Source organism: Corvus moneduloides, chromosome 6, assembly GCF_009650955.1.
Source record: "Corvus moneduloides isolate bCorMon1 chromosome 6, bCorMon1.pri, whole genome shotgun sequence".
Classification (NCBI taxonomy): domain Eukaryota; kingdom Metazoa; phylum Chordata; class Aves; order Passeriformes; family Corvidae; genus Corvus; species Corvus moneduloides.
Window position 1 is genome coordinate 45290112 of NC_045481.1, and position 26718 is coordinate 45316829.

A 26718-nucleotide genomic window follows, 5' to 3' on the forward strand; every position below is an offset into this window, starting at 1 on the left:
TGGGCAATGAGCCAGGCTGGTTTAGAGAGCAAAGTCCTGTCTGTCCGCACACACTTACCACTGTCTGTGTGCTGCAGTCTGGAGCAGGGGAGCTCAGCCTTAGGCTCAACAAAAAATACCCCCTTAACTCCCTTTGCATTGTTCCAAGAAAGGGATTTGGTTCTGAAGCCTGCAGACGCTCATATTAATGATCCCATTGTTGACACAAAAATTGCACCTTGTTCTGAGACGTCATTCAGCTGGCTTTGGTACAGCAGCAAGCAGCACATCCCATCCTGAGGGATGTCCCGGCTACTTGAGCTGCTCTGGTCGTAGATGGTTGGTACCTATAGATGGCCTGGATGGCAACACGGGCTGTAATTCCAGGTGCAGTGACTGTACAAGCAGATCTGCCCTTGGGCTGGCATGCTTTTTTCCAGAAGCATATTGTAGCTGTTGATTTCACAAATGTGAAGCACCTATTCAAAGGCCAAGCTGAGGTCTGCATGTTTGTCCTGAGTCACCTCCTCATCTCCATGTGGCAAAGGTATTTTAAAATGTTGGGCTTAAGCAGATATTATGCTGCAGCAGGAAAAATGATACAAAGTTCCTTCATAAACAGTGTTACAAATTTGCTGGATGAAAAGTACTCAGATATTGCTATGTCCAAGTTGGAGACAATTCCTACTCTAAGATATTTCTTTACCTGTGATATTTAAGGACCCATGGTTGAAATATTCCTCAGGCTAATTCCTGCATTTTATTTACTGTCTCTCCTTTCTCTCTCCATCCAGAGCTTTGTCATTAGCCCTAGTCCCTGGTACCTGCCTACAGCTCTTGCTGCAGCCAAGCATGCTGCTGGAACAAGGATTTTATTTTAATGATTATTAACCAAGAGTTATCACAACGGTTGTCAGCAACACAACACCAATTTATAAACATGGTCTTTGTGGAGGTTTTGGAAAGCCCAATAGCTTAGAGTTAGTTTGGCACCGCTTTGCAGAGTAGACGGTGCATGTTGAAATCACTTCCTTTAACTTCAATGGGTTTGAGATCACACCCATGGTGTGGTTATTTATTCCCCTCCCTTTTTCCCCCACACCCCCAAGGTCTCTGTATTTCACTCAGCAGGTTGCCGAGGGCTGTGTGTGTTGCTCATGTATTGTGATGCGAGTATCTCAAAGAAGAAAGAAGTGGCCTGTGCAAACAGCTGTAGGCATAGGTCCAGCTGCCCAGTTCTCTAGAAAAGGAAATTGTGATCTGCGCCTGGAAAATCTGCTTCCACAAACCAGGAGTTAACCAGTAAACAATGTATATATAGTTGCATCCTAGACACTTGTGTTTCCACTGGCTTTTGAGGAGCATGAGAAGGAAATACATTTTTAACATCAGCTCAACTTGTAACATGATCTGCTACTTCAGGGAGGAATCAACTGATGACTTAGATATTAGACAGCTGCCCGTGTTTGGTACACAGGATTACTTGGAATGGTCTGTGTTAGTTCATCCACAGCATGGCATAGGAAGTGGCCAAGTGTATTCCAAGGAAGACGGGTTCTGCCAGTGGTGATGTGTCAGGACTTGTTGGGGGGACACACATTTCACTTTCTCAGAAGTCCACCTCCGTTACTAACAACAGTGGGCAAGTCTGGGAACAAAAGGTCTGTGTAGGAAGTGAATGAAGGTGAGTCACAGTACTACAGGAGCTTTGTGGCTCCTACAGATAGCAGTAGTTTGTGGACATGGGAGGATTCCCATTCTGAATTTCTGTTGTCTTCTGAAGGCATTTGCTCAGCCCAATGCACACCACCCAGCTCAGGCACTAGGAGTTTCTATTCAGCCACTCTAAGGGTTAACCCAGGGTCTCTTCTAAGGTGTTTCAAGAAAAGAGGATGGAGTGCTTAGCCAAAAGTACAAGCATTCATGGCCAAAGAGCAGTGATAAAGTGCAGGTTTTCATGGCCAAAGAGCTGGCCTACAAGCACAACTGGAGTCCCCTGGAGAAGACAACATGCCATGTTCACTTCCATGTCACCAGACTGTCATTGTCACCAGACAATGGGGCTGCTGACAGATCCAGCCTTGAAAACAAACTGTCAAGCAAGGCTTTTGAGGTGGGTGTGAGATTTGTGCGGACTGGGATGTGTTTTATGGTTTTCAGTACTTGGGAACAGTACCTGAGCATCTGTCTGGGTCTCAGCCAGCATGCTGAGTTAGGTAATGAAGCTGAATTGTACTGAAATTTCTAGACAGTGCATAAAACATAGAGAAGCATACCAATAATCCATCTTTTCTCATCACTAATCTAATTTAGCTGCTGGGATGTAAGTACACAGTCCTTTCTCTAAGCACACATTATGCAAAATCAGAGCCAGGGCTGTAAAGAGAGTGTCTGGAAATCAGGTCTCTCCTGTCATTTTGGGGACAGGGAAACATTCTTCATTCTCTATGAGGATAGGATTCCTTCTACTACTACTTCCTCCTAGTAGTCTAGAGGAAGTTATACATGGCAATGACCCAAATACAGATGAATCTCAAGGCTTTCCAAAGAGGCTATCTGTGGAAAAGGCAACCTGAGCTGCTTAAATCCTAGGGAAAATCCCAGTATGGTATGGTGGTGTGTTGCATCACTTTTCACGCCTGTACAGCATTTGCTGAACTCGACCCCAGGCTTGCCTGCAGCAGAAGCAGATGTGTAGGGGTCAAGGCTTCCTTCGACAGAGCAGAGAGAACCATTTTTGCCTTTGCTCAGTTCATTCACTGATGCTGAGCCAGAAAGAAGCACAGATCACCTCGCAGACTGTGGAGCTGAAACACCCCTGGGGATGGGCAAGGCACTTGAGGCAAAAGGGGCACTTTGGCTCTTAGAATGTTAGGACAGGGAGCTGTGTCTTCCAGGCTACACATGCTGGCCCTAGGATTACATGGGTGAGCACAGGGATGCACAGTGTTTGTTCCAGTCTGCAGAGGTGCCTGGCCCCGTTTATCTACCTGCTGATCTCCCTCCACATCTGCAGACTGCGCTCCAGCCACCTTATTTCCTGCCCTGCAGGACAGGGATTTGTTGAGGACTTTCGCCAGAGCTGTTGTGTGTAGCGTGGCTCACAGTGGTGCTGTTGCTGTGATGGCTGAAAGCCTTGGTGTACATGAGTTGCATTCAGAGTAAGCTTTGAACCGTGCAAAGTGCATGCAAACTAGTGGTGTAGTGGCATGCAAACTGGTGCTTTGACCCGATTAATTTTTTTTAGAGCCGCAATTTCTCCACTGCTTCGCATCTTATGTTGTCACTTACACTGATGGGAAGTGAAAATAACAACCCCTTTCTGATTTGGTAACATTTTATGGCCGCTTTGCATTGGCAGAAAAAGCAAGTACACTTTGGAAAGCTGCTGGTTCCCCTGTCTGAAGACAACTAGATGAATATCACAGCTAAATCCTGCTTGGAAAAACAAACCTAAAAAGTGCAGTGAGGCCACAGGTTCCTTTACACTGCAGCAAGTAATGAAAAAGAACAAATGTTGCTCCTGAAAAACTGTAGAGAAAGAATCATTGACCGTAACTCCTTTCCAATATAAATTCATTTTCCCCTTAGTTTAATGTTGAAAACAAAGTTGTAACTCAATCATTGACCATGGAATTCATCCCAGAAGAAATGCAAGGACCACCAACAATGTGGTCCAGGTGTGGATTATAAATATCCTCAGGAAGAGACATTCTGTGTCCCAGGGGCATTAATCCTGCAGCCAGTGCTCTTCCTTTTATATTTTGATTTTGAACCTGCCATTTTTAATGCCTCTCAGCAAGATCTTCTCTTGCAGAGGATTCCTACCACACCAAGCACGATGATGCCCCTAAACTGAACGAAGCCCCATAGTGGTACTACAGTTGTAACAACACTGGGTTTTGTACCTACCATGTCTTTGGTAAAAATTATCATCTGGCAGCTGTAGAGAAGATTTGGACTTGTCCCATACCATGGGACAGGATACCATACACTAGAAAAGCAGATGTGTGCAGACAGCATTCTTGAGCTTTCCAAAACCAGGAAATAGTTTGACCCAAAAGAAACTGAGAAAGGTAGAGGGCCTTGAACAGAGGCCCAAACAATAATAATTTATACACAGGCATTTCAAGTTACCATTGATTCATCTTGAGTCAGGAATTATATAAACAAGGGAGTACAAGCATACTTTTCTGGCTCTCAGTACTTTTTTCAGATAAGAAGCTTTTGTTTCCTTTTTCCTGTAAAAATGTAAAGGGAGAAAAATATTACATTTACTAATTTACAACTTTTCATTAAAATTAAGGCAGAAATAGGAAATAAGCCCTTCTGGAATTATGTAGTCCTGGCTCAGTGGCTCAAATATTAGTACAGTGCCCTATATCACCTTTGCTACTGTGTCTTTCATCCCAATCAATCATCTTGACTGCACAGTAATGCAACTACTCCTGAGTAGAATCACTTGGTCATGAACCAGAACCTGCTTTTCTAAAGCAATTAGTACAAAGGAAGGAAAGGTCCCTCTGGTGTGGCATCTGCACTGGGTATTGTTTGAAAGTGGGGTTCCACCAGAGTTCTTCCTTCCCAGCAGCGTTGAATCGGGGTTTAAGCTAGTGAGATATCTCAACACAACTGAAGCCTGTCTTAAGCTTACCTTTTCTCTAAGAGACCCTGCACCATGACAAGGTGTTATTTGCTGCTTTTATTGCCTTCTAGTACCCCAAAAATCTACCACTCCAAGGAGGATGTTCACTTTCCTTCAGCGAGCATGCAGCAGTGAGAGGAGAGAGGTTCTGTCACTGAGCACTGGCTCAGGACCTCGGAAGTGTGTGGTCACCTTCAAAGGCCACACACGGTTTCTGTGCGATTTTGGTGACATCAGTAGTTTGGTTTATTTGTTTATAGAAGCAAGGGCAACACAAAACTACGAATGCCCATCTTTCAGTGTGAGTTAAAATACTCTGTAAAAACTGTTATCAAAAGTTTTTCCAGGTCTAGTTCAGTTTGAAAAGATACAGCTTTGTACAAAATGCCATATGTTTCCTGACGAAGCTTTCCTTTCTAATTGCAGTTTATGAATTCACATAAGCCTTTGAAAAGGAGCAAAAACAAATGCCCAGATTCATTGAATCAGAGAAGATGTTTTATTAACTGGATTCTCTCATTGCCCTTTCTTTTCATGCCAGGTGCAGTGACAGCAAAATAAATTCAATTCGCAGACTCCTGTCATCCTCCGGATCTTTGGATCAGTTGTTTTTCCCTCTCAGCCTCATTCATTGCTTCTGAGGACGAACTTCTAAACACCTGCTGTGGTCGAAACTGTTCTTACATCATCTCCTGAAAACAGTGACTTCAATCACATGAAATCATGAGGTTAATGCCACAGTCGAGACTTCAAAGCTGTTTCTGCAGACCTGAGTTGATTTTTTTTTGAAAATGCTCTGGTAGCTGCTAGTTCTTAACCAATAGAAGAATTACCAAAGTTGCCAGCGTTCTGCTTATCATGCAATACAAGCAGATGGGAGAATTTTCTAGCAGAACTGCAGTCTGGATAGAGGTGGCAGTACCATAGTATGAGCTCTCCACTTAATCTCAGATTAGTTTTTTGTCTTTTTGTATAAAATGGAGATGAATATCCTTGTTCTGTATTACCGACTTGAACCAGATGACCTTTAAAAGGTCCCTTCCAACTCAAACTATTCTATGATTCTATTAAATTGTTAGTTGTGCTAGAAAAAGGATTCTCACAAGAAAAAGGGCGATTACAGGGCTGGCTAATGAGGGTAAGAGTTCAGGCTGCAAGGGGAACTATCTTCAGAGAGACACTTTGAACCAATCTTTCAGAAGGAGGGAGACACCGATACATATCTAAATGACTCTGATGGGGTTATATGCAGTAGCAGAAAACTTTCCTCTGACCAGAAAGTCCCCTCTGGTTCTGCATTTCTGAGTTGTAGTACAATGAAATTCTTAAATGTTAATAATGCAAGTAGCAACAGCGATTATCTATTGATCAATAATATTAATAAGAGACTGGGTTGATTGGATGTTGCTTTTGGCTGAATAAAACCAGAAGAACAGACAAATCTCTTCTTGTAAAATAAGAATCCCAAAGGAAAAGCATGTTTATCTAGGCCTGGTTTTCAGAGGAGGCTTCACCCAATTCCTGTTCATTTGAGTAGCACCAATATAATTAATCCAGAGTAACACATTTTGTGGAGTTCCTGTGAAGGTGAGATCAGAATCAGGTCCACTGTCTCCAGGTGGGTCCAAGGTATGCTAATTGTCGATATTAAGATTCTAAAACTTTCTTGGTAAACTGAAGCATGACTTTTCTTTCCTATGAAGCTTCATGTATGTAAAACATGGTTCCTGGATAGAGATCACATCAGCTCCACAGTTATTAATTTACAGGTTTCTCGCTGACCTTAGCTCAGCTCTGGGAATGGTGCCAGCACAATTACAGTAACTCTGAATAAAGAGATGTAAAGCTTCTGTATCTACCCTGAAATTGTGCCAGAATTTTCTCTTCCTCAGTGATGAAAAGATGCATTTCTTCAATTGGTTTCAAACAGTTCAGACTGCATTGGCCGTAAGTAGATTATTTCCAGCAAAACAAGGAAAAGAAGAAAACTACCATGCAGATGTGTGGATACACAATACACATACTCCACAGATAATCTTTGGGAAGTGTGTCCCAAGAAGGTGTACGTTGGGAAACTGAGTCAAGGTGACTTGAGCTACTTACCTGGAAAAAAAAAATGGCAGAATTGGGAATAAAATTCCAGGGGCAGATGCTTGATTCAGTATTGTTTTCACTGAATCACACTACCTTCCTGGAGCACGTCAAGGCCCATTGCCTTCCTTCCTGTGAAGAAGGGAAGCTGGATTGCAATGACACCAGGTGGAGCTGAGTGTGCTTAGCACCTTGGAAAATCAGGCCCCTGGTGATTTTCTCTGATGTTAATTGACCGTCAGACCCTGCAAGAGGGGAGTCAACACATTTCCTGACCTATGGTCTAAGTGTTTTCCAAACCCTAGAGTAAATTGAATGTAGTTGCAGAGGAAATGCTGATGCAATCCACCAGCAGCTGCTGCTCTCCCACATCCTCACAAAGGCACGGAATATATGGGAGGAGTGAGGGGGTGAGTGCATGCAAATAATGAAGTCAAAACCCCAGCCTCCTCTACATGGTAGGCAGGACTCTGTGTCTTCCCTCCAGACCTCTTGCCTTCCTGCCTCCGAGAGAACCACTGCTAAGGGCTGTGCCCAAGAACATGCTGGGTACTATCCAGAATGTAAACCCCTGAAAAAGCAGGCTTTTCACGTGGGACCACTGAGCATACAATCGCATTTTCCTAGGTGCCCGATCTATGAAACCTATATTGAAATGTGGGAATGTAGACATCTTCCAAGTGTGAGTGAGAATGGTAAGAGCTGCACTAGACTTGCACTCTTGCACTGAGATGTTTGATAATGTCACCAGCAAAAGTTGAACTGTCTCTGTTGGATCCAGGTTATGATAAACTTCATTCTTACATGTCTAATCTTTTGACGACTCTGGTCTGGAAATTTAATCTTTTAATCTGTTTGTTTCTTCGGGGTTTTTTAAAATGCAAAATCATTTGGTGAAACCAGCCTTGTTACCTGCCACAAGCTATATTTTCTGGTCTTTAACACACTGCAGGCATGTGGGATCACTTTTGTGCATGATGATGTCATTAGTTTTTCATCGGCCAGCAATGGTTTTGGATGTTGTGTGGAACAGAGATGTCCCCAACCCCTCCTTCAGCCGTGTGATCACTTGTCTCCCAAATCCCACACAGGGGTCCTGTTGCCTTTTCCGTCCCGTTCCTGTCCTCAGTGCCGTGCCCACCCCTGCTCCCCCCATTTTGCTCCCGCTGTCTGCCTTGCCACGCTTCCCTCTGCAAGCACACTCCTCTGCTATTCCCAGCCATGAGCCCTTCCCGGCTCGGCAGAACCTCCAGACCCTCCTCCTCCCGCTGGCGATGGTGGCTGGGCGGGCCCGGGGGCCGCTCCAGGTGCCGGGGCCGCGGCGTTGCCGGGCGACGGGCGGCCGCTGTCGCTCCCTCCGCGCTGCTCTCCCGTTCTCCCCGCAGCCCAGCGGCCCCGGCCCGGCCCGCAGGTACGAGCCGGCCCGGGGGGAGAGAGGGAGAGAGCGGTGGGAGGTGTGGGTGTGTGGTGGGCGTGGGGCTGAGTTCCCCTCCTTACCCTGGGCTTGTGCACCCGGCTTTAAGGGGCGTTGAAAAAAGGCCGTCGTGGTGACCACGGTGGTCGGTGTGGGACACGCTGGACTGGAGCGGGACATATTGACTGGTGTGGGACACCTCCAATGCGTCCCAGAGTTTGAAGACCCCACCAAAGTACGTGCATCACTGTAGCAATCCAGCCAACGTGCAGGTGGAAAGCACCTGAGGTCTGAGACTGAAAGTCTCTGTTTATGTCAGTGGTGGCAATGAATCTGGGAGATGTAACAGCGTGTTTAAGTTTTATGTTTTGGTGGAGTTCTAAGGAGAACAAAGTTGATGAATAAATAGTCCCGGGCAGGTGTATGTTGTAAAAGTATTCCCAGGTATATCACGCTGAGAGAACGTGGCTCCTCCGTGGTGCCTCCTCAGCTTCTTGTGAAGGGCTGAAGAGACTCGCCAGTGCCAAGCTTATGGGCTTTAAGCTTTGTTCCGCTTCTTGCAGAAAGGGCTCAGGTGTGGTCCCTGTCCTGCTCATGACCACTCTGTGGTATGGAAAATGATTTGGAAATGAACTTGCTTTACCCACTCATAGTTTTTAGCAGTCAGTAATTAGTTAATTGGATATCTCCAGCTGTCCCTTTGTCCTGTCTGTGAGGCCTGTACTATCCTCGCTCTGCACCTGTCTTCTATAGCTATTGATTCCTGATATGAATGTTCCTGCTCACCTACTATTTTCCATTTTGACTGCTTTTACATAGCAACATTTTCTGACAACTGATACAGTGAAAGTATGCTAAATGTTGACATTAACCTTTTATCCCATGCTACCCCAATGGCAATGTTTTCTCTAACACAGAATCAACTTACTCCTACCAGGAAATCAGTGTTCTTTTTGTTCAGTAAAAAACTTTTTTTCCCCCAACTATGTAGATTCTTCTCTATCAAGTCCTTCACCTTCTCATGGTCTCTTTGGGAACTGTAATGAGTTACACTTTCATTAAGCTCTTCTAGGCTCCACTGCTTCGTGTCCTGTTCCACTTTTAAGCCCTATTGAACATGGACTTCTGCTGCTACAGTGAATAAAGTATTTCTTTTTATTAATTGTTAAATGCTCAGAATCTCTTGGGTTTGTTTTGGTTTTTGTTCTCTTGGATATTGTGTTCTTACTGTTGTTTTAGCAGGACATGGAACAATTAAATAACACTATGAGCACCTGTCAGTCAAGATAAATGAAGATAAGCAGCTATGACTACTAAATTAAAATCTCTGTAGGAGAGGAATGGCAAATGATGCAGAACAGCAGTGGCATTGGAAGAAAAGGTAAAGTAATTTCAAATGTACAAATGACTGAAAATGTCTCAGAATTTTTTAAAATTACGCTCCCATTTAATGGCATTCTTTTTCTTCATGTTATTTTTTCTGGTTTCAATTCACCTAAAATTTTGGATTAAAACTACAGTGTTCAGGCATGTCAGATTTCAGAGTTGCTGGCATTAACAGGTTTTGTTACGGAGGTTGTGGTGATTTTTTTTCCTGGACTTTGTGTTCTCTCTCTTGGCTTTACCACTGAGAATGACTATGCTCCTGGGGGTCTGACCTCTCAAGGGATTGATACATGGATACATCTACCCGTGAGCAGCTCAGTTTGCTATTTGTACACTGCTGTCAGTGAAAGAACAGGCTCTGCCCATGGCCTGGGATTCCATCAGCCTGTTCTTACACCATTCAAGGGACCTGATCCTATATAAAGCAGGGTGCTTATTTCATGTGAGACCAGATGTGAGTTTAGCACTGGACTGGAATGATATTATTGATGATGATGCATGTGCTTTTCTAACTGAAGTTCCTTAGGGGACACAGTTAAAGAAATCACATTTATCCTCAATGTTTGAAGTAGTATAAAAGTGCAGCAACATAGTAACATATCATATTTATACCATAAATCTGGGATCACTATGTTTGTTGCTAATGGGAATGGATGAATATTTATTTGTGAGGAATTATGAGGAGGTTATTTTTTTCAATTGGAAAATTCATGAGCTTTTCACAGAAATTAATTATTTAGATATATCTGCATAATTTTAGTTTGCTAAAATAATGGTTAGTGTTTTTATACTTTCTATGGAGTCACATGTGGGCTTGAAAAAAAATTGCAAGCAAAACCTATTTTATATCAGTAGGGTCACAAGTACTTGCTATAATACAAATCAGAAGACCAGACTTGCCATGGCAGATGCAATAAATACTAGTGTGTCTGCATTAAAAGAAAAAGACTGTGGACCCTGGCTAGTTCAAAGAAACATTATCTGATATTAAAAAAAAATAAATTCAAAAAGCACACATTTCTTTGACTACAGCTTCTCACATCTGGAAGCAGTATTCAAAGTATAGCAAACTGTCTGTTTATCTTGCATATTTTACATCTTTAATTCTAAATTAATTTTTAGAATGGAGTCCTAAAACTACTTTGGTTTTCTTTTTTTCTGTTTTTTCAGTGTTCCTAACATACGTGGTGATTGGGCATGGGTTTGCTTTATTTTAATGGAGTATCCACCCAAGTTCAAAGTGGGGAAAAGAAAAATATAGAATGAAGGGGCTTAAGTAAATTATTGTTACTTGGGGAAGAGCGTTCAGCTATTGTGTTTGTTATCTGAAAATATAATCTTGCAGCTGGTAAAACAGACAAACAGTGTTAAAACTTCTGAGAATAGGAATTAAAAACAGTGGAGGTTCATGTACTGTCTCTATGGCCATATCTTGAATCTTATGTGCAAAGTTGATCATCCTGGAGGGTAAATGGCAGAACTGAAATTCTTGCCATGAAATTCTTCAGAGAGAAGAGGAGATGAAATGAGATTATGCAAAAGAAAGCTATAACTTAAAGAATGGCATGGACAGTTGGATGTATCCTCCACAATTTTAACTGCTGTTGACCTAATTTCCAATTTTAGCCTCCAAGCAACCTATGCCTGTCTTCCACAATTTAAATAAATATAATGCAAAAATGCACTTTCTCAGTTTTTAAAACTGCTTCCTGATAAAATTTCTGTGTCTACTTTAGTCATTGGATGACTATTTGTCATGTCTGGAAACATGACAAATAATTGCTTCCCCATACACCTCCCCAGCTGTTGGACACAGCTCACCTTTTGGACTGGGAGATACTGATTGCCAGAAGTTACAGCAGCATGCCAGGGCAAGGATCACTTTGGACAACCTCTGCTCCTGATACTGTTCTGATGCTGTTTCTAAAGGGTCTGTTTTTGACTACAGTAGTTAGCTGGAGATCTGCCTTGGCCCAGCAGGACAGTTATGATGCCGCCTCATCAGTAGCCCAAACTGATTTCTCAAGGTCCTTTTCACTGTGAGTCTTCTGCCCTTGCTGAAATTTTGGCAATGTCTGTTACTAAATAAGCTCCTGTGGCATCATCCACTGTTCACTATTTTTCTACAAGTTCATCTAGAACCTATCTCTTTTTATACAATCTGTCCCATGTGGGCAACACACCGGAAATCAGAAACTTCCCAGCCGCTCTTCAAACGGCTTTGCAGGCCAGGAAGGAATCTCTTGCTTCAAATAGCTTAATTACCAAACAAAATGGACTGAAAATTGTTTGAGGACAACCAGAGTATGTTGAAACTCAGAAATGCCATATATGATGCATTTTCATCCTGCGTAGAAGTTTGTATTTCAAAAGGCTCATAAATGCAATGCAATAGTAGCTGGGAAAAAAAGGTCTGGTTTTTTTTGTCCTTTTCTTAGCTGAAATCTGGAAATGCTGCTAAATGGTGGATACTTTAAAGTGCTGTGAAGACCAAAACCATAGAGTTTTTTTTCTCTGCAGCTTTGGACTGTCATTTAGTTCTGAGTCCATGGGTTAGAATATATTTGTTCATCTTGAAAAGATACTGATTCTTGCTTTGCTTACATCCTTTCTTAGTATGTCTAGTAACATGCCTAGCATCTGAATTTTTAAGTAAATGCTGAATTATGCCTTTTAAATGCAAGGAAGGTAAATACATCTTCCTGTGACATTTGCATTTAAGGCAGGATCTGTGTGTGTGACAAGCACAGATACGTTGATTCCTGCGTACCTTGTCATTAGCTATCCATGACAGGACCCCTGCATAAGGATGAGAGGATTTTAACTAGACCAGCCTCGTTTCTCCCTTGTTTAACATCTGGATACTGTTGGATAAAAGCTTGTGGCCGTGGCGGGCCAAATCTGGTTTCCTGATCTCTGGCTACCTTGATAAAACGGTGAGGGACTTACTGTTATCTAGTCCACTGAAACAATCCTAAGTGCATTTGGCAACCTGCTGAGAGTGAAGGCGTTGGTACCTTGGAGCTCTGTTTTTCCATAACCCTTGTTGTTCACCAGCTATCCCCACATCCTGCTCTCTGCTTTGCTTTTCTAGGGCTCATTGTCGGGACAGATAGCAGAAGAGTGTCTTGAGACATTTTCTTACAGCAGGAAGTTCACCTGTATATGAAAAAAACCACTCAATCTGTAGCATCTTGCAGTTTCATCTAATGATTTAGATAATCCATACTCATCTATAGCCACTGTCTGGAGACTTGCACTGCAGAGAGAATCAATGATCATTTGTAGCCAGACAGAAATTACCATTGACCCCCTTCCACCACAGGACTCTAAAAACTAAAACCAATTGATTGGACTTCGGTTTATTTTTTCTTTGACAGGTAATAGAACCATATAATAGAGAGTGATCTGCTTTTATATCATGCTATGAGGACATTTTGTTGAGCAATACACTTAGAGCAGGTAGCTGGGTGTGCAGCTGCCCTGGGAGCTGCAGGTTGTGCCCTGGCTGGGGAACATGGTGGGAGCCCCAGGCAAGGGGCCCTGACCTGGTGCTGACCCTTTGCACCACAGAGGGCAGAGGGACCTGTGGCACCGGCCAGGTGACCGGGGACTTGGACACAGCAGGAGCCAAGGACTCAGCAGGGAGACCCCAGACTGTCACAGGCATGGAGGGTACAAAACCCAGGGATTCCTTTGTTGAGGGTCTGTCCCTAAAGGCACCAGCTCCAGCTGTTTCTGCATTACTGTGCCATGATTAAATTATTTTAAGGATCCAGACATCTGCTGTGGGAAACCCAGGCCTGAGCTGGTAAGGAAACCCTGTCTGATTGTGTGAGTGTGGGGTGTGCAGGGAGCCAAGAGGGGCACCCATGGGATCACTGGAGCCACCCACTCTGAAGGGACTTTGGTCCTGGATGGTAAGAAGGGGAAGTTCCCTTAAAAATTTTGGCAAGCTAGCTCCAGAATTATTTAATATAGGGGTATTTCCAGCTCATATGATAAAACATTTTTCATCACCCTGCTCAGCAGGATCTCAGGGGGAAAGTCTTATATATGCAATTGTAATTATGAAATTAGTATATTTATATATCTACATGGAATCTGTAGATATACAAAGGATAAATGGGTGACATTTAAAGGCATTGCCTTTTTATTATTACTCTTATGTTTTCAGAGAATATTAGACATCTTTTATCTCAATGGTGTCTGGGTTTGTAGCATGCATTTTTTTCTCTGGGATCACTGCTGCTTTGAGTGACAGCACAGTCTGAACTCAGCTCCATGCATGGGGATATCACAAAGTCCAAAAAGCTCCCAAGAGCTTTTCCTGAGGAGTCTGTGGGACACAGATCCCAAGGCTCACCTGCCATGGTTGTGGTAATTATAGAGCAGGATTTATATGTAATAGCAAAGAACTGTCAGAACACTCTTACAGCTTTTGAAACCATAAATGAGGAAGGTAAACAAATGAGATAAGTCAGTACACTTGCTTTGTCTGCACATTCAGATGCTTGAACCAAGGCCTCAAATTGAACAGTTACCCAAAAATATCATTGTGAGCATTCGAGTCATTCAGTGTCATTAAAGTCAGTGAATTTTTAATTATATCAAGTGGGATATTGTTATCTTAATATTTCAGCTTTCTCTTAAAAGCTTTTTTTCTTTAGTGGGGCACAGAAGCAGAATATTTATGAATGCTCTTTATAGTGTTTGCATGATCCCTTGATATTAATGTAGCATTACTGAAGTAGTTGTTACCTTGTTCTGCTTAACAAAACCGGAAGATTAAAATCAGACTGTTTAGTCATACACACACACACAAAAAAGTCATATTAATAACAGGACTGGTGTTTTATTTTTCAGCTTTCTAGAAGTTGCACCTGCTAAAATAGACTGATGTGTTGCAGGATGCTTTATATTACATGAATGTTGCAGGAACTGTTTTTGCCATTATGGGTGGATTATTGTAACAGTAGTTTCCTGATGACATCATAGTAAATTCCAGCTGCCCAAACAGTTATTTTCCAGATGAGGTTATCTGCAGTGCACTTGCACAAAATTACACTTTAAAAGGGCACTCATAGTTCCCTTGGGACTTGTAAACCAAACGTTTTGTCAAATCCGTAGTAAATACAGAATTCTTTGTTTTCGTTCTGTGTCAGTGGTAACAGTATGGGCACCACTGTAATTTGTGATTCTGAATTAAACAGACAAAAATTATATCACGCAAGACAAGAGAAATGGAAGTCTGCAGTGCAAGCTTCCTGTCATAGAGAGATGGATAGCACAGTGGTTCTCAAATGGGGTTTTTTTCTAGAGAAATTTTTGTCTGGTGACATACAGATAAGGGCTCAGAAGTTGCAGTACCCCCACTGAAATGTCACCTTTCCTGTCCAGTGAAGGCATGAGTAGCCACAGAGCAGGAGGGGATGCTGGTTGAGAAGCTGGACTAAGGCAGTAGAGATTCCATTTTGTATGGGATGTTAATATATAGAGGTATATGCCTTTTCTAGAGTAATTCTCGATTAATTGCTGTTGTTTGGGGATTTCTTTTGGTTTTAAACAGTAAGTTAATTGCTTGGACAAGCTCTTTAGGTAATGTTGTGAAGGCTGCATTAGAAATTATCATGCCTAGTCACACAATTCAGAGGTTCTTTCCTGGTCTTAAGAAGCTGTAATTAATATTGAATCAAACATTTGAATTTGAAATGCATATTAATATATATTTAATGAAGAATACGCAATCCTATCTCTGACTCTTCAATAAATCTTGTAGCAGAAAAATAAAATCTTGGAGTCTTACCAGTTAGTCAGACCCTAAGAACATCAAATAACTGTTCTCTGCCAATTTCTTTCTAGCAAGTTACGGTATTCTGAGGGGATTTTAAATAACATGTTGTTCCAAGGATCATTTAATTTTAATAATGGTCTTTATTACTGGTATTTATAAATGTTGAAAATGTCCTGCAGTTTTTAATGAACTGTCAGAACATGTCTGTGAATTGAATAGCTTACCATGATCACACACACTTGCTTGGGTAAGGAGAGTGGCAGCAGTGGAGAAAGTTGGCAAATTAACTCTTTGTAGAATTCAGAACCTTCCATCTCACTGTTCTGGTCATTGATTTCGCCTGCACTCAATGATTATTTGCTTCTAGTTATCCACACACATAAGAGTCTGCCAAGTTAAGACTTCTGATGCAAATCCTGCAAAAGCTACTTTATTGGTTTCTTTCATTCTTTTATTCTTCTCATTGTTCACAGGCACTATAAAACTCCATTATTTCCCAGCCATTTTCTCTTCCCCTGACACACTCATGTGCTTACTGGCATTGCTCTGCTGTCCCACGGGATTCACTGCAGGTTTGTGCTAGGTGCAGTTAGGTTCCATCCTTGCGGGTGCCACAAAGCACAGCAGGAATGGTTCTGTTCAGCACATAGATCCAATATATATCCAATGCAGCCATCTTCTCCATGAGGGAAATCTTCAGATTTGTGGATTTTCAGACCTCTTCAGTGACACCAAAAGTCTTTCCAGTCCCTGTAAGCTGTCCCACCGAAGCTAAAATTAGTTTGGGTCAGTGTTGGCTTGTCCTGTGCATTTGGCAGAGCCTTAGGTTTATCAGATGGACCTGATGGAAATGAGCAATGTGACTGCTGTGTCTCTAGGAGGACAAATTTTGTGCCAGGCCCCTTTCTTGCTCCTACACAGTGCTGGAGATTTCAGAGGTTCCTGGATTTTACAAAAGATTGGCACCTCACCACTAGAATTCCTGCACTCTTGATTTTTCTACAATCTCATTTTGAGCATGTTATTTTGATCCGTGTTCAGGAGGAGATTCTTTATTCCCTGGAGAAAGCTTTGAAGTGATAGAAACATGTAAAAAAATAGTTTTGCTTGCTGACAATAATTCATCTTGATCCCAAACAATTTGTAATGAAAATACTTTTCTCCTCACTAATCCAATGTTACAATAATTACAAGAGCAGATCAATAGCAGGAAGTATAAAACAAAGTATTACTTCAGATATTAAGCCACAAATTGATCTCCCTGTCAAGCCTAAAGTAAATGCTGTATCAACATGTTTCAAAGATTTGAGGATGTTCTGAAATGTGGTGGTGATGGCCCAACAGGGGAGAACAGTAATTTGTTTTATGCAAGCGTGTTAACGCTTTGCAGCCCACATCCACAAAATCCTGCTCTTATCTCGTTATGTTTTGCACTCACACATTACATCAGTGTTCTCTGACTATTGCTCCACTTGGCTCTGATAACATATGTGATTATCTCTGGATAATAACAATCCTCACTTGAATTAGAAACAACCACCAGCACTTGCACACAATCCAATACAAGTCTTGTGCAACTGGCAAAGGATTCCAGAATTTATGTGACAGATATTCTACTCCAAGTCAGTTATTGACCAAGATAATTCCTTCTTAGGAAAATAATGACAACACCAGAAGATCTTCATCTCACAAAAGGTTCTTTAATTTTCTTGGATAACTGATGACGCTTGCAACTCTATACTGGCTGAATCATACTGATCTGTTCTAAAGAAAGTAGAGGAATAAAGTCTGAGAAATTCTAGAATTTGTTAGAAAAAAAACAGGTAATAGAAATTTCTCTATTATAACTTTTCTTGTAAAATGCAAGACACAGTGTTTTTGAGGTCTCTTTTCCCTCCTAATGGGCTGAAGTATGAAAGTTGTCCTTACACTACTGTAGGCATACTGAGGTTTTAGAAGCTGCAAGTATCACTACTCAATTCACTTTATGGTGGTTCTATTGTAAGCCAGTAAGAAAGTTTGAAAGGAGTTGTGTGACTCTGAAGAATTTGTGTTGAACATACTTTTTAGGCATTGAATATTCTGTAGCTTCGGTGTAGCACATTTGAGCAGTCAGCTTCTCCTGTAGGAGTGCTTGCCAGGTAGGTGCAGTGACCTGGAAAAAATAGGGTTTGCTTTCTATGGGCTTCTTCTGGCCTGATGAGTCTACAGAAGGAGCACTTAGGAATCAGAGGGTTTGGTTCTTCCCTTCCTAATGTAGGAGATTCTGCAGGAAGAGGTTTGGTGTGTCATCAAATTTTTGTTGCTGTTTTTGTTTGGATAAGGGCTGCTATTTTTCCTGACAGTACTAAGTCCTTTGAATTTCCTTAGCTTGTGCAAGTGAAGAATTTTGACTGGACTTGAGTAGTCAGAGGAAGAAGTCTTTTTGATCCAAACCTCCCTCACCTTCTACCGAGTCAGTCCTCTCAAGTACAGATGATCAGCTGAGCAGCCAGAACTCCTATTTGTCCTAACAGAAGTTACTCCTGTGTTTAACTGTTTATTAGTACGAGGAGGAAGGAAAGTGGTAATTCTCAGGTCTTGGCCACCACTGATGCTTTGTCAGCCAGTTATGATTAGCTTGATCATTTAATTACTTTTCCAGCACTAAGAATAAATATTGCTTCACAGTGGAGAACAGAACAAAACTGCAGGTGTCCCTTCAGCAGAGCAAGACGGCTTTTCTCTAGTCTAGCCTTTTGTTGTTACAGCAGTGTTTCCAGCTGTGACACTTCCTTCTTGCCAAGTAGTAGTAAATAGCTGTATAAATCACAGTAATGCTTGTACCACTTGGGTACAGCAGATTGCTTTTTGACTCTAATGAGTGTACATATGCTTACTCTCATATTTCAAAGTTAATTGTTAATATTTCTGTGAAAGTGATATCTTTGAGAATTGAAGAATGACCACAATTGAAGTGCTTCGTCTTCAAATTTTGTATTTCATTTCACTTGAAGCATACACAGTTTTGTTTAAATAGTATTTTAAATTTATTTTTTCCAAGACTGTCTTCAAAACTAGAAGTCAGTAGTCATGGCCTGCCTAACCTACAGTCAGTAACAGTGCTGGGATGTTTGATTTAGGACAGCAAATACAGACAGGTTCTGTCCATGCTACCTGCAGGCAGAGCTCAGAATGCTAGAGAGAGGTGGTGGTGTGCCTTGGTACTGGCACTTACAGTCTGGAGTCCAGCAGAGTTTTGCTGAATGCTGTTCACGTTTCTCAAGAGGAGATGGGTAGGTGGGGAGCCTGTGTGGATGGGAAGCTCACTGACGCTGGAGAAGGATGAGTGGAGTAGTGAGAAGGCTGGAAAGGACTAGTGCCCTGAGCTGTTTGTTCTTCACTTTCTTTGTACAGAGCTATAGGTATGCCTGGCTTCTATACCTGCGAACAATAGTTTGCTGTTAAAGCTTACACTCAAAGCTGAATGAGGTGTGGGACTCGGGTAGCTCTTGAGGGTGAAGAAAAGGAAGAATATATGTTATGTAATGCATGGCTTTGAGTTTGTGCTGATTAAAGAAACCTGCATCTCCATAGGCATTTTCTGTCTTGCAATAGGAGTCAAAATAGATTTTGCTGACAGGAAAATAATAAATATGGGTAGAAAAATCAGACTGCTTGTTACCCTTTTGTTCAAAGCATGTTGAGATGGACCTGAAGTTGAATCCTGACAGAGTTTCTCATCTGGGCTCATCTGCAGACCAGGAGACTGATTTGAATTGGCAAGGCAACCCAAATCCCATTCCACTGATTAAAGATGATGGAGAGCTGCTTCTGGATGAACATCTTTCCCCTAGGAAACTGGTGAGTAGACATCCAACTTTTTAATGAAGTGAAAGAGGCAAACTGGCATATACAGAGCTGTATTAACCTTCCAACTGCTATTGTACTGATTGTGGATTGTTGCCTCTCTGACATTTAGACTTCTGTGTAAAGTAGATTCTGTCTTATGAAGGTGTATCAAATGTTTGTCCTCCTTTCACCTTGTTTCATATCAAAAGTATTTCCAGCATGAATGTGGCTGTGTTTATTGCCAGGATTCTTGAAGCAGCGTGAAGAAAAGTATGGGTAGCATAATTATACTCTACACAGATCTCACTAATGCCATCTGGAGTACCTTGAATCTTAGCATTAGAAAAAGAATATACATTAACCTTGTTCTAGAGGTTGGAAATGTAACTTTAAAAGCACTTTTTTTTTTCTCTGAGGTAGTGAAATCCTCTGTCCTGCTAAGAAGCAAATTAAAATATTCTGCAAATGATAGAAATACTTTCTATATATGTCAAAGTAGGTGGAATTTCAAAGCATATTTGAAAGCCCTGTTCCTTTTAGACTGGGGGAAATGATTTTGGTGTGCAGCCTGTTGAAAGAGAGTAACATGCTGATATCTTCATGAAAGAATTCACTTTGTGAAAGAATACTTGGTTGCACACAGTATTGTACTTGCTCAAGACTAATTAAGGTTGAAATCCTGTGGGATGTGCAGGAGCTGACCAAACGACGTCACTTTTCCATGCTAAAGGAAGGGAGAGTTGAGAGCAGAACTTGAGGAGAGAGGCTTTCTGTGTTGCAGACCTCCAAAAAAAATCTCTTCCACTGGGGAGCATTTGTGAAAGAAGATGGGGCTGCCAAGGCTGTGGTTCCTGTGCTCCCAACAGACAGGGTGGTGATCACAGTGTCTATAATCCTGCGTGTATCCACTGCGCCAGTGCAGCTTCCGCAGGGAGCGTATTCCAGCCGCAGGTTTGCACCACTCCCTAGCCACTCCCTAACTACATTCCATTCACCATTTTGGCCATGTGCTGTAGATTAGAACTATTGTTCCCTTATTAGCCAGGTCTTTTAGTATTTATAAAATGGTTGGAGGTGCAAAAATCCCTTCCTGCAGAGTGGATATATTAAGCATTCTGGAGAAAAATTGCTACATGGTTGTGTGGTCTATGCCATTCACTTTCCTTTGGCTCATGAGAATCTCCAACTACTTCTTGGTCTTTGTTTAAAACCTGGCATAGAATTTGACCAGTCTAATGTGTTTGTGGCCCACAACACCCTGTATAAATCCCATGGGAACCTCTCAGGTTCGTCTGTATTGTTAGGACATGAACCAAAGCTCATTAAAGTAACCAAAATGGCTGCCCTCTGATTCAACCAACTCTGAATGAAACCCTTAGGAAACTCTTTCTTTGGCATGAAGTTCTCTTTCTCTGCTGCTTTAGTTCACAGCAAATTGTAAGCAGAAAAGTGTGTATAAGGCAATGTTACCCACATCCCATGAGGTTGCTGTTTATTATTGTGTAATTTTTAAAAAATGCAGGTAAGAAGTTAAATAATTGAGTTTTGCCTTTTTTGAGATTCTGGGTTTTAACATTTGTGAGGAATCTCATTTCAAAGATTCTTTTAAATGGAGTACACTGTCCTGCTAATTTTTCTGGACACAGTTATTTCCTGCCCTGGAACCCGACATTTGTGTTGGCATAGCTGGGATACTTCCTGCTCAGAGGAAAAACTACATGACATTGTCAAGGAAACATTTACAGTGTTTATAGCTTGTTTTAATAACATACCCTGTCTATCTATTCTCTGACCTTTATGTTGATCAAATGGAAACCACTGCTGCCATAAATTTACTTCTTCTGGATTTGCAAATGTTCAGAATGTTCAAACATTTAATATGAAACAAGTTTTCACATGCATAATTCTTTAAGGACCCACATGCCATTGACAGTCAAATGGTTTGAAAGGTTGTCTTGCTTAAATCAATACAGTTGCAGTATCTTTTTGATTGTCTTATTGTTGTGAATATTTTAGGAGTTATTGATTGAATCTGTTGAAGTGCTCTGAGAAGGAAACTAACAGTCTTAAAATACAAGCTCTTTAAAGGAAAATTGTTTTACATTCAAATAAGAGCATGGGCCACACTTCTGCAGTGTTGTGTAGGCAATTTTTTGGACACCTTAGGGATGTTCCTGAGGAAGGTTTTTGTTCTGAGATACATACTCAGCTTTACTCCTTGCACTAGCAATGGTCTGTCTTGTACCAGTTCAGTTGGAGTCTGGGGAAGCTGCAAAGTGTAGTTGTGCAGAGTCTGTGAAGATTGGGCACACTGAACTGCAGCCTCATTTCTGCCTGCACATTTGACTCATTTTGCCCTTTTTCCAGGGGGATGGCTGTCTATTTTATAGTGAAACCATTAGCAGTCTCCATTAGCAGTCCACATTATTAAGAACTCTCTAAAACTTGTGACACTTGTGTTCCTTCACTTTTTTATCCACTTGCTGCATTGTTTTCCTCCAAAGAGAGGAAAGTTTGGCTTAGAGCGATTTTTTTTTCTCTCTTTTTTTTTTTTCCCTTTTTGCCTTCTTGGACAGTGTAGAACAAAAGACAACTTCTACAAAACCACTGGACTTGTGCCCATTTTCTTCCTCTCCTTAGTGGATCCCCTCACTTAGACTTTATGCTCATTCACCACAGAGTTTGTGGTCTTCTGTAGCCTTGTTTCAGCGTAATGTTCACTTCAAATCCTGTATGATTCTGTATTTCCATTATGTTAATCATATCTTCTAGTTTCTGCTTGCTGCCAGCTCTCTTGCTGCACTATTGTGTAACATCCTTTTATATTTGAATGTTCTTCATCCAAGCTACAGGTCAAACTCTTTTGATGCAAGGGTTGGTGTCATTAGATATCATTTTTATTCTTTTTGCTAGTATCAATATAAATTTTCTGGTGTACTCTTTAATCTTCCTCTATATGAATAGGTACTCTTGTTTTTCCATTTGTACCTGTCCTATTAATATTTCCAGCTTTTTATTTCCCTAGTTATTTTCCTGTTAATATTTCCCCGCTCTGCCCATCCTTATGCATGGTTGTCAGATATTGCAGAATACCAGGGTGAGCAAATTCTCACTTTTTTCTGAAAACTGGCTAACAATGGGCCATTAATTTTTAACTCTGTTAGGGCTGTGACACAGATTTTTCATTAAACTTGGAGAAACTGAAATTAAGGGTGCCACCTGTCTTTAATCACATTTTTATTTTGTTCTATCAACCCCCATCCTCTCCCTGCTGTTTGCAAAGGCTCTTTTCCTGACTTCCGCTAAAAGCATTCCACTTCTCAGAAGAAACTCATTTTACAAGGTCAAATGATCTTCCAGACATTGTCACATTATAAAACCCAATCACGTTTGTGTGTGATCTTTTGAGAAGAAAGGAAGTATTCTCTAATTTAGCTTTTTATTGATCCTGCTCCAACTAATCATGTTTTCCAAACTCAGGAACACGTGTTCGGAAGTGGTGTTTAGTTTTGTTGCTCAGGAGGTTAGGGTGTATTTCATATGGTATGCACTCATCCTCACAGGAAAAAGAAAATGCTGGAGGGTCCTGGAACAAAGATTGTATTCTTGCTGAAATGGCTCAATTGTTTCCTTTTTTCTTTTGCAGAAGTTTTCCTCACAGTTGTAAGATAAATGGACTTGAGAGAAAAACTGGACATCAAGAAAGTGCAGAACCTTGATAAATTAGGTAGAGTAAGGGAATGGAAGTAATGTTCACTTCAAATCCTGAATGTTTCCTGTATGAATTTGGATCTGCTGAATTCTTCATTAGAAATATATAATAATTATTTTCTGAAGTTTGAGGGATCCTCTGGAGGCCTGCCAGTTTGATCTTCTGCTCCAAGCGTAGCTAGTTTCAAAGTTAGATCAGATCGCTCGAGGTAGCGGATAGTGGAGGTAATACTGTGAACTGGAAAGAAATTACAAAGCCTCCTTTAGTTGCAGAGCTTTCCTTTTTCATATGTTCTTCTCCTAACACTAATACCTTTACAGTAGTGAAGGCTTGCAGTTGTTAAATTAGTGTTCATCTGTTGTATTAGTGTTCATCCTGCTAGTTAGGCATCTGATGTTTTACATTCAAATTTTCACATCAGGAAGCTTTATACTTATATGCATGCACACGCATATGCCTGCTTTTATATGAAAAAACCCAGATATTCATTGACTTACAGCCACCAGTGCTTCAGTAACATAAAATGACATTACAGTCTTGACTTTTCCGTGTTCAGAGACACAATCTTGAGCCATGATTGTAGCTACTGTCTGCACACCTAATTCCGAGATAGGAAAAAGAATTAATGTTGGGGTATAACTTTTTTTATATCTCTGTGAGGGAAAGTAAATCCTTAAAACAAATCTAAGCAAAAACTGAGGTAAGAATGTCTATTATCCTGTCCACTCCTGACCTGTGTGTTGACATGTAGCTGAAACTGAGTTTTTTTCCTCCTACAGAAATAGTAAAGGCTATTTCTGGGAGATCAGTAAATCTCCCATCTCATTTCTGGTGCCCTACATGCCCTATGAAGTTTGCAATAGTTAGATTTCCCAACAATTTGCAACATGAGACCCTTAATACTGGTTTTCAAAAGGTGTCAGAACTGTGAATCCCCAGCATGAGTCAGTGAGACAGCAAGACTAGGCAAGGGCCTGTCCATGTGCATCTGCTGGCATGACTTGGGGGCTTCAGCACAAGAATAAAGACATCTTCACTCATGCATCCACCACTACTTAAATTTCATGTTTACTGCCCTCATCTACACTTCCCATATAAGCCAAGAAAATCTCTTTTCATACCACCTAGCTAATCTCTTCATCTGAGCTGAGAGAAGAATGTATTTATATATGCAGAAAGTAGTGAAATACAGCTAAATATTTAAATTATGGGCATCTCCAGCATTTAGCCCTTTTGAAAGGAAGTTTGCGTGTGAGACCACAGAGAAGTTCTGTTCCCTTTCATTGAAAATTCCTTGGCTTACAATCACTTAAGGCCTATTAATGTGCTAATACTTTCCTTCTCAGAAGAAATATTTTGTCATGCTTTTAGCAACTTTTTTTGTGTGTGTGTGAAGGAGAGATTATAGTTGAGTTGGGAATTTGAAAAAAAAAAGCAATAAACACATGAATGGACATGAATCTAGAATTTGCATACAGGTGTAGTATTCAAAGAGAACAAGCTCACCACTCAGGAATTCCTGTCTTAGCCAAATTAACCAGGATCAGCAAAATAAATGCACAGCTGGAAATATTTCTCTGACAGCTGCACGCAACTTGTTCTCCAGCAGCATGCTTCCTTTTCTTAGAGTGTGTGAAAAATTTAGGGAAGAGAGAAGATGTCAGTTGTATACGCCGGTTTTGGCTGAACAGTTATTATTTACCAATTAAGGAATTTACAGATAGCTGCAAGTGGGACTTGAACTGGATTTCCCAGCATCACCAGGTGACTGCTCTGCCAGTTGGGAAGCTCTGCAAGCACAGAAGTATTTCTCAGTTGCAAATTTTTACGGAATGCTTACTGGCTTTTCTTGTCAGTCAGAGGAGAAGCTTTCCAAACCGGTGCGCAGTCCCCAACTGGCCAGACATTTGGCCAGACACTTTGTGTGGTGGGAATGGTTTGTGAGACATCATGGACTTGCTTCTTAAAATACTGGCTAAATCATTTACCAACAGCTTCTGCATAATATGAAAAATAGTTTTATTCCTATTTTGAAGAAGGTAAAAAAAATGTGAAGTGAACTTTATTTGTCTTTGTTTTACTTACCCTGTATTCAAAGTATCTTCAAAGACTTGTGCAGTGCTTTACCATGGAAATGTGTGCTTTCAAATAAACAAATTTACAGTGGAGTGTAAAACTGCTGCTAAGAATCAACCTTTCAGGCCACCTTCTTGAACATCACTTTCCAGAAAGATTTTGATGTTTAATTCTTTAGAAAACATCCCCCTTCTCTGTCTAACTGATACCTACCTTGCAGGGCTGCAGATGGGTGGCAAGCAGAGTCCTCTCTGAACAACAATCAGCCTAGAATTGTATTGGTTTTTTCAAGGTATCTTTGATCTAAGATAACTGTGAATATATCCAACTCTTGGCCTAGAACAGATCCTTGGTCCCTTTCTGTTTGCCCTACGTGGAGGCTGAGCAGCTGGAAACAGCCAAAGAAACACCTAGGTGGTAAACACCTTCATGTCTGTAAGCATTCCTGAGGCACAGGCTGAGACATTCTGTCCCTGGCTGTAAGAACAGCCCATCAAGCTACGGGCAGGCAGTCATTACCTGAAGCCACAGTGGGACACCTCTGAATTAGGGCAGGAGCCTGTCCTAGACCTGGGATGGCCCTAGGAATGAAGAGACACAGAGCACTGTAGCATCACATGGTGCCAGACATCTGTCTCTCCAAGCTGATGACCCCTTCAGTGTGTTGGGTCATGATTGTTTTTTTTCTCTTGCAGCAAAATTCTTCCTAAATATTGCTCCTTTCAAATTTTGATGAAGGTTTCCATGACATTAAACAACAGTATAAAAAGAAAATCCTGCTAAATATGTTTCATCTTTGCTTAAATATTTCCACGTCCTTCCCTGGTGTCAGAATTTTAGCTGTGACATGAGAAGTATCGCACTTGCAGGTGCACCAGCATGCCAGGAATGGTGTCTGGAGGGTAGTAATGTACTAACTATCTTCCACAGGAACCATTCCCCACGTTTCCTTCTTTTGAGCTGCTGCCCTGGCCTTTGCTTGCTGACTTGCTTGCAATCAACACCTGGGGTCTCAGTGCTTTAGTGCCTTTAAATGAGCACATATCCTCCACCCAAGAGCATTTCTTGTTTCCTTCGTGTACTACACTAACTTGTGCATCCCACAGCAAATTGGTTTCAAGCTGTCCCAGCATCTTCTCACCATCAGCAGATGGAAGGACAGTGATTTTCAGATACTCTTGGAAACGTGGAACAGGGAGGTGGGCACCGAGAATACATGGAGTTTGTTGCATCTGGTTAGCACATGCTTCAAGGCAGCTATCTATAGTTCAAAGAGCTGGTGATGACAGCCAATAACCCTTTCCAGCACTGGAGTCACAATTCTGCCTATTGCAGTACAAAAATATGGGTGCACTAAGCAGCTCATCTCTCAGACAGTGGAAAAGGTACAAATAGTGGGTCAAGAAGAGGAAAAGGAGGGCAAAGAATGACACTGGTAATCCCTGGTATGAGAAAAAAGGATAGGGAACCCTAGAGAAGGAGATAATACACCTTCATGCAGGTTTCATGCTTGGATTTTGAAAAATAACATCAGGGAGCAGAACTGTGAAGGGAGGCTTGCTGGAATACAGCAGGGGAAGGACAGCATGCAGGGAACTTGCAGACAAAAAAAAGGAGAAAAGGACAAAATAAGGAGCAAAGGCTCCTTGGGGTATCAGCACCTTCTGCTACTCAACTGACAGAGTGTGTGACCCTAAGCTTATTACTTGTTCTGAGGCTTCCTCCTGTTCTGATGTAGGCTCTTAAAAGTATTTTGATGGGGAGCAGGGAGGTATTTTTCAGAAGCTTCT

General features: G+C 41.4%; 1 protein-coding gene across 2 annotated transcripts in view; it reads left to right on the top strand.

Moving 5' to 3' along the window:
* The window catches only part of LRRC56 (leucine rich repeat containing 56), a 78567-nt gene that overhangs the window by 8815 nt on the left and 43034 nt on the right, over positions 1-26718 (top strand). Inside the window, exons 4-7 of one of the 2 annotated variants that reach the window (XM_032111609.1) lie at positions 5166-8126; positions 8239-8364; positions 9372-9510; positions 19049-19152. In XM_032111609.1, coding sequence (XP_031967500.1) covers positions 9477-9510; positions 19049-19152 — 138 coding nt within the window. In that variant the 5' untranslated portion in view covers positions 5166-8126; positions 8239-8364; positions 9372-9476. Of the gene's footprint in view, positions 1-5165; positions 8127-8238; positions 8365-9371; positions 9511-16967; positions 17133-18987; positions 19153-26718 lie in introns of those variants that run through there. The other variant, XM_032111608.1, reaches the window with a different exon arrangement.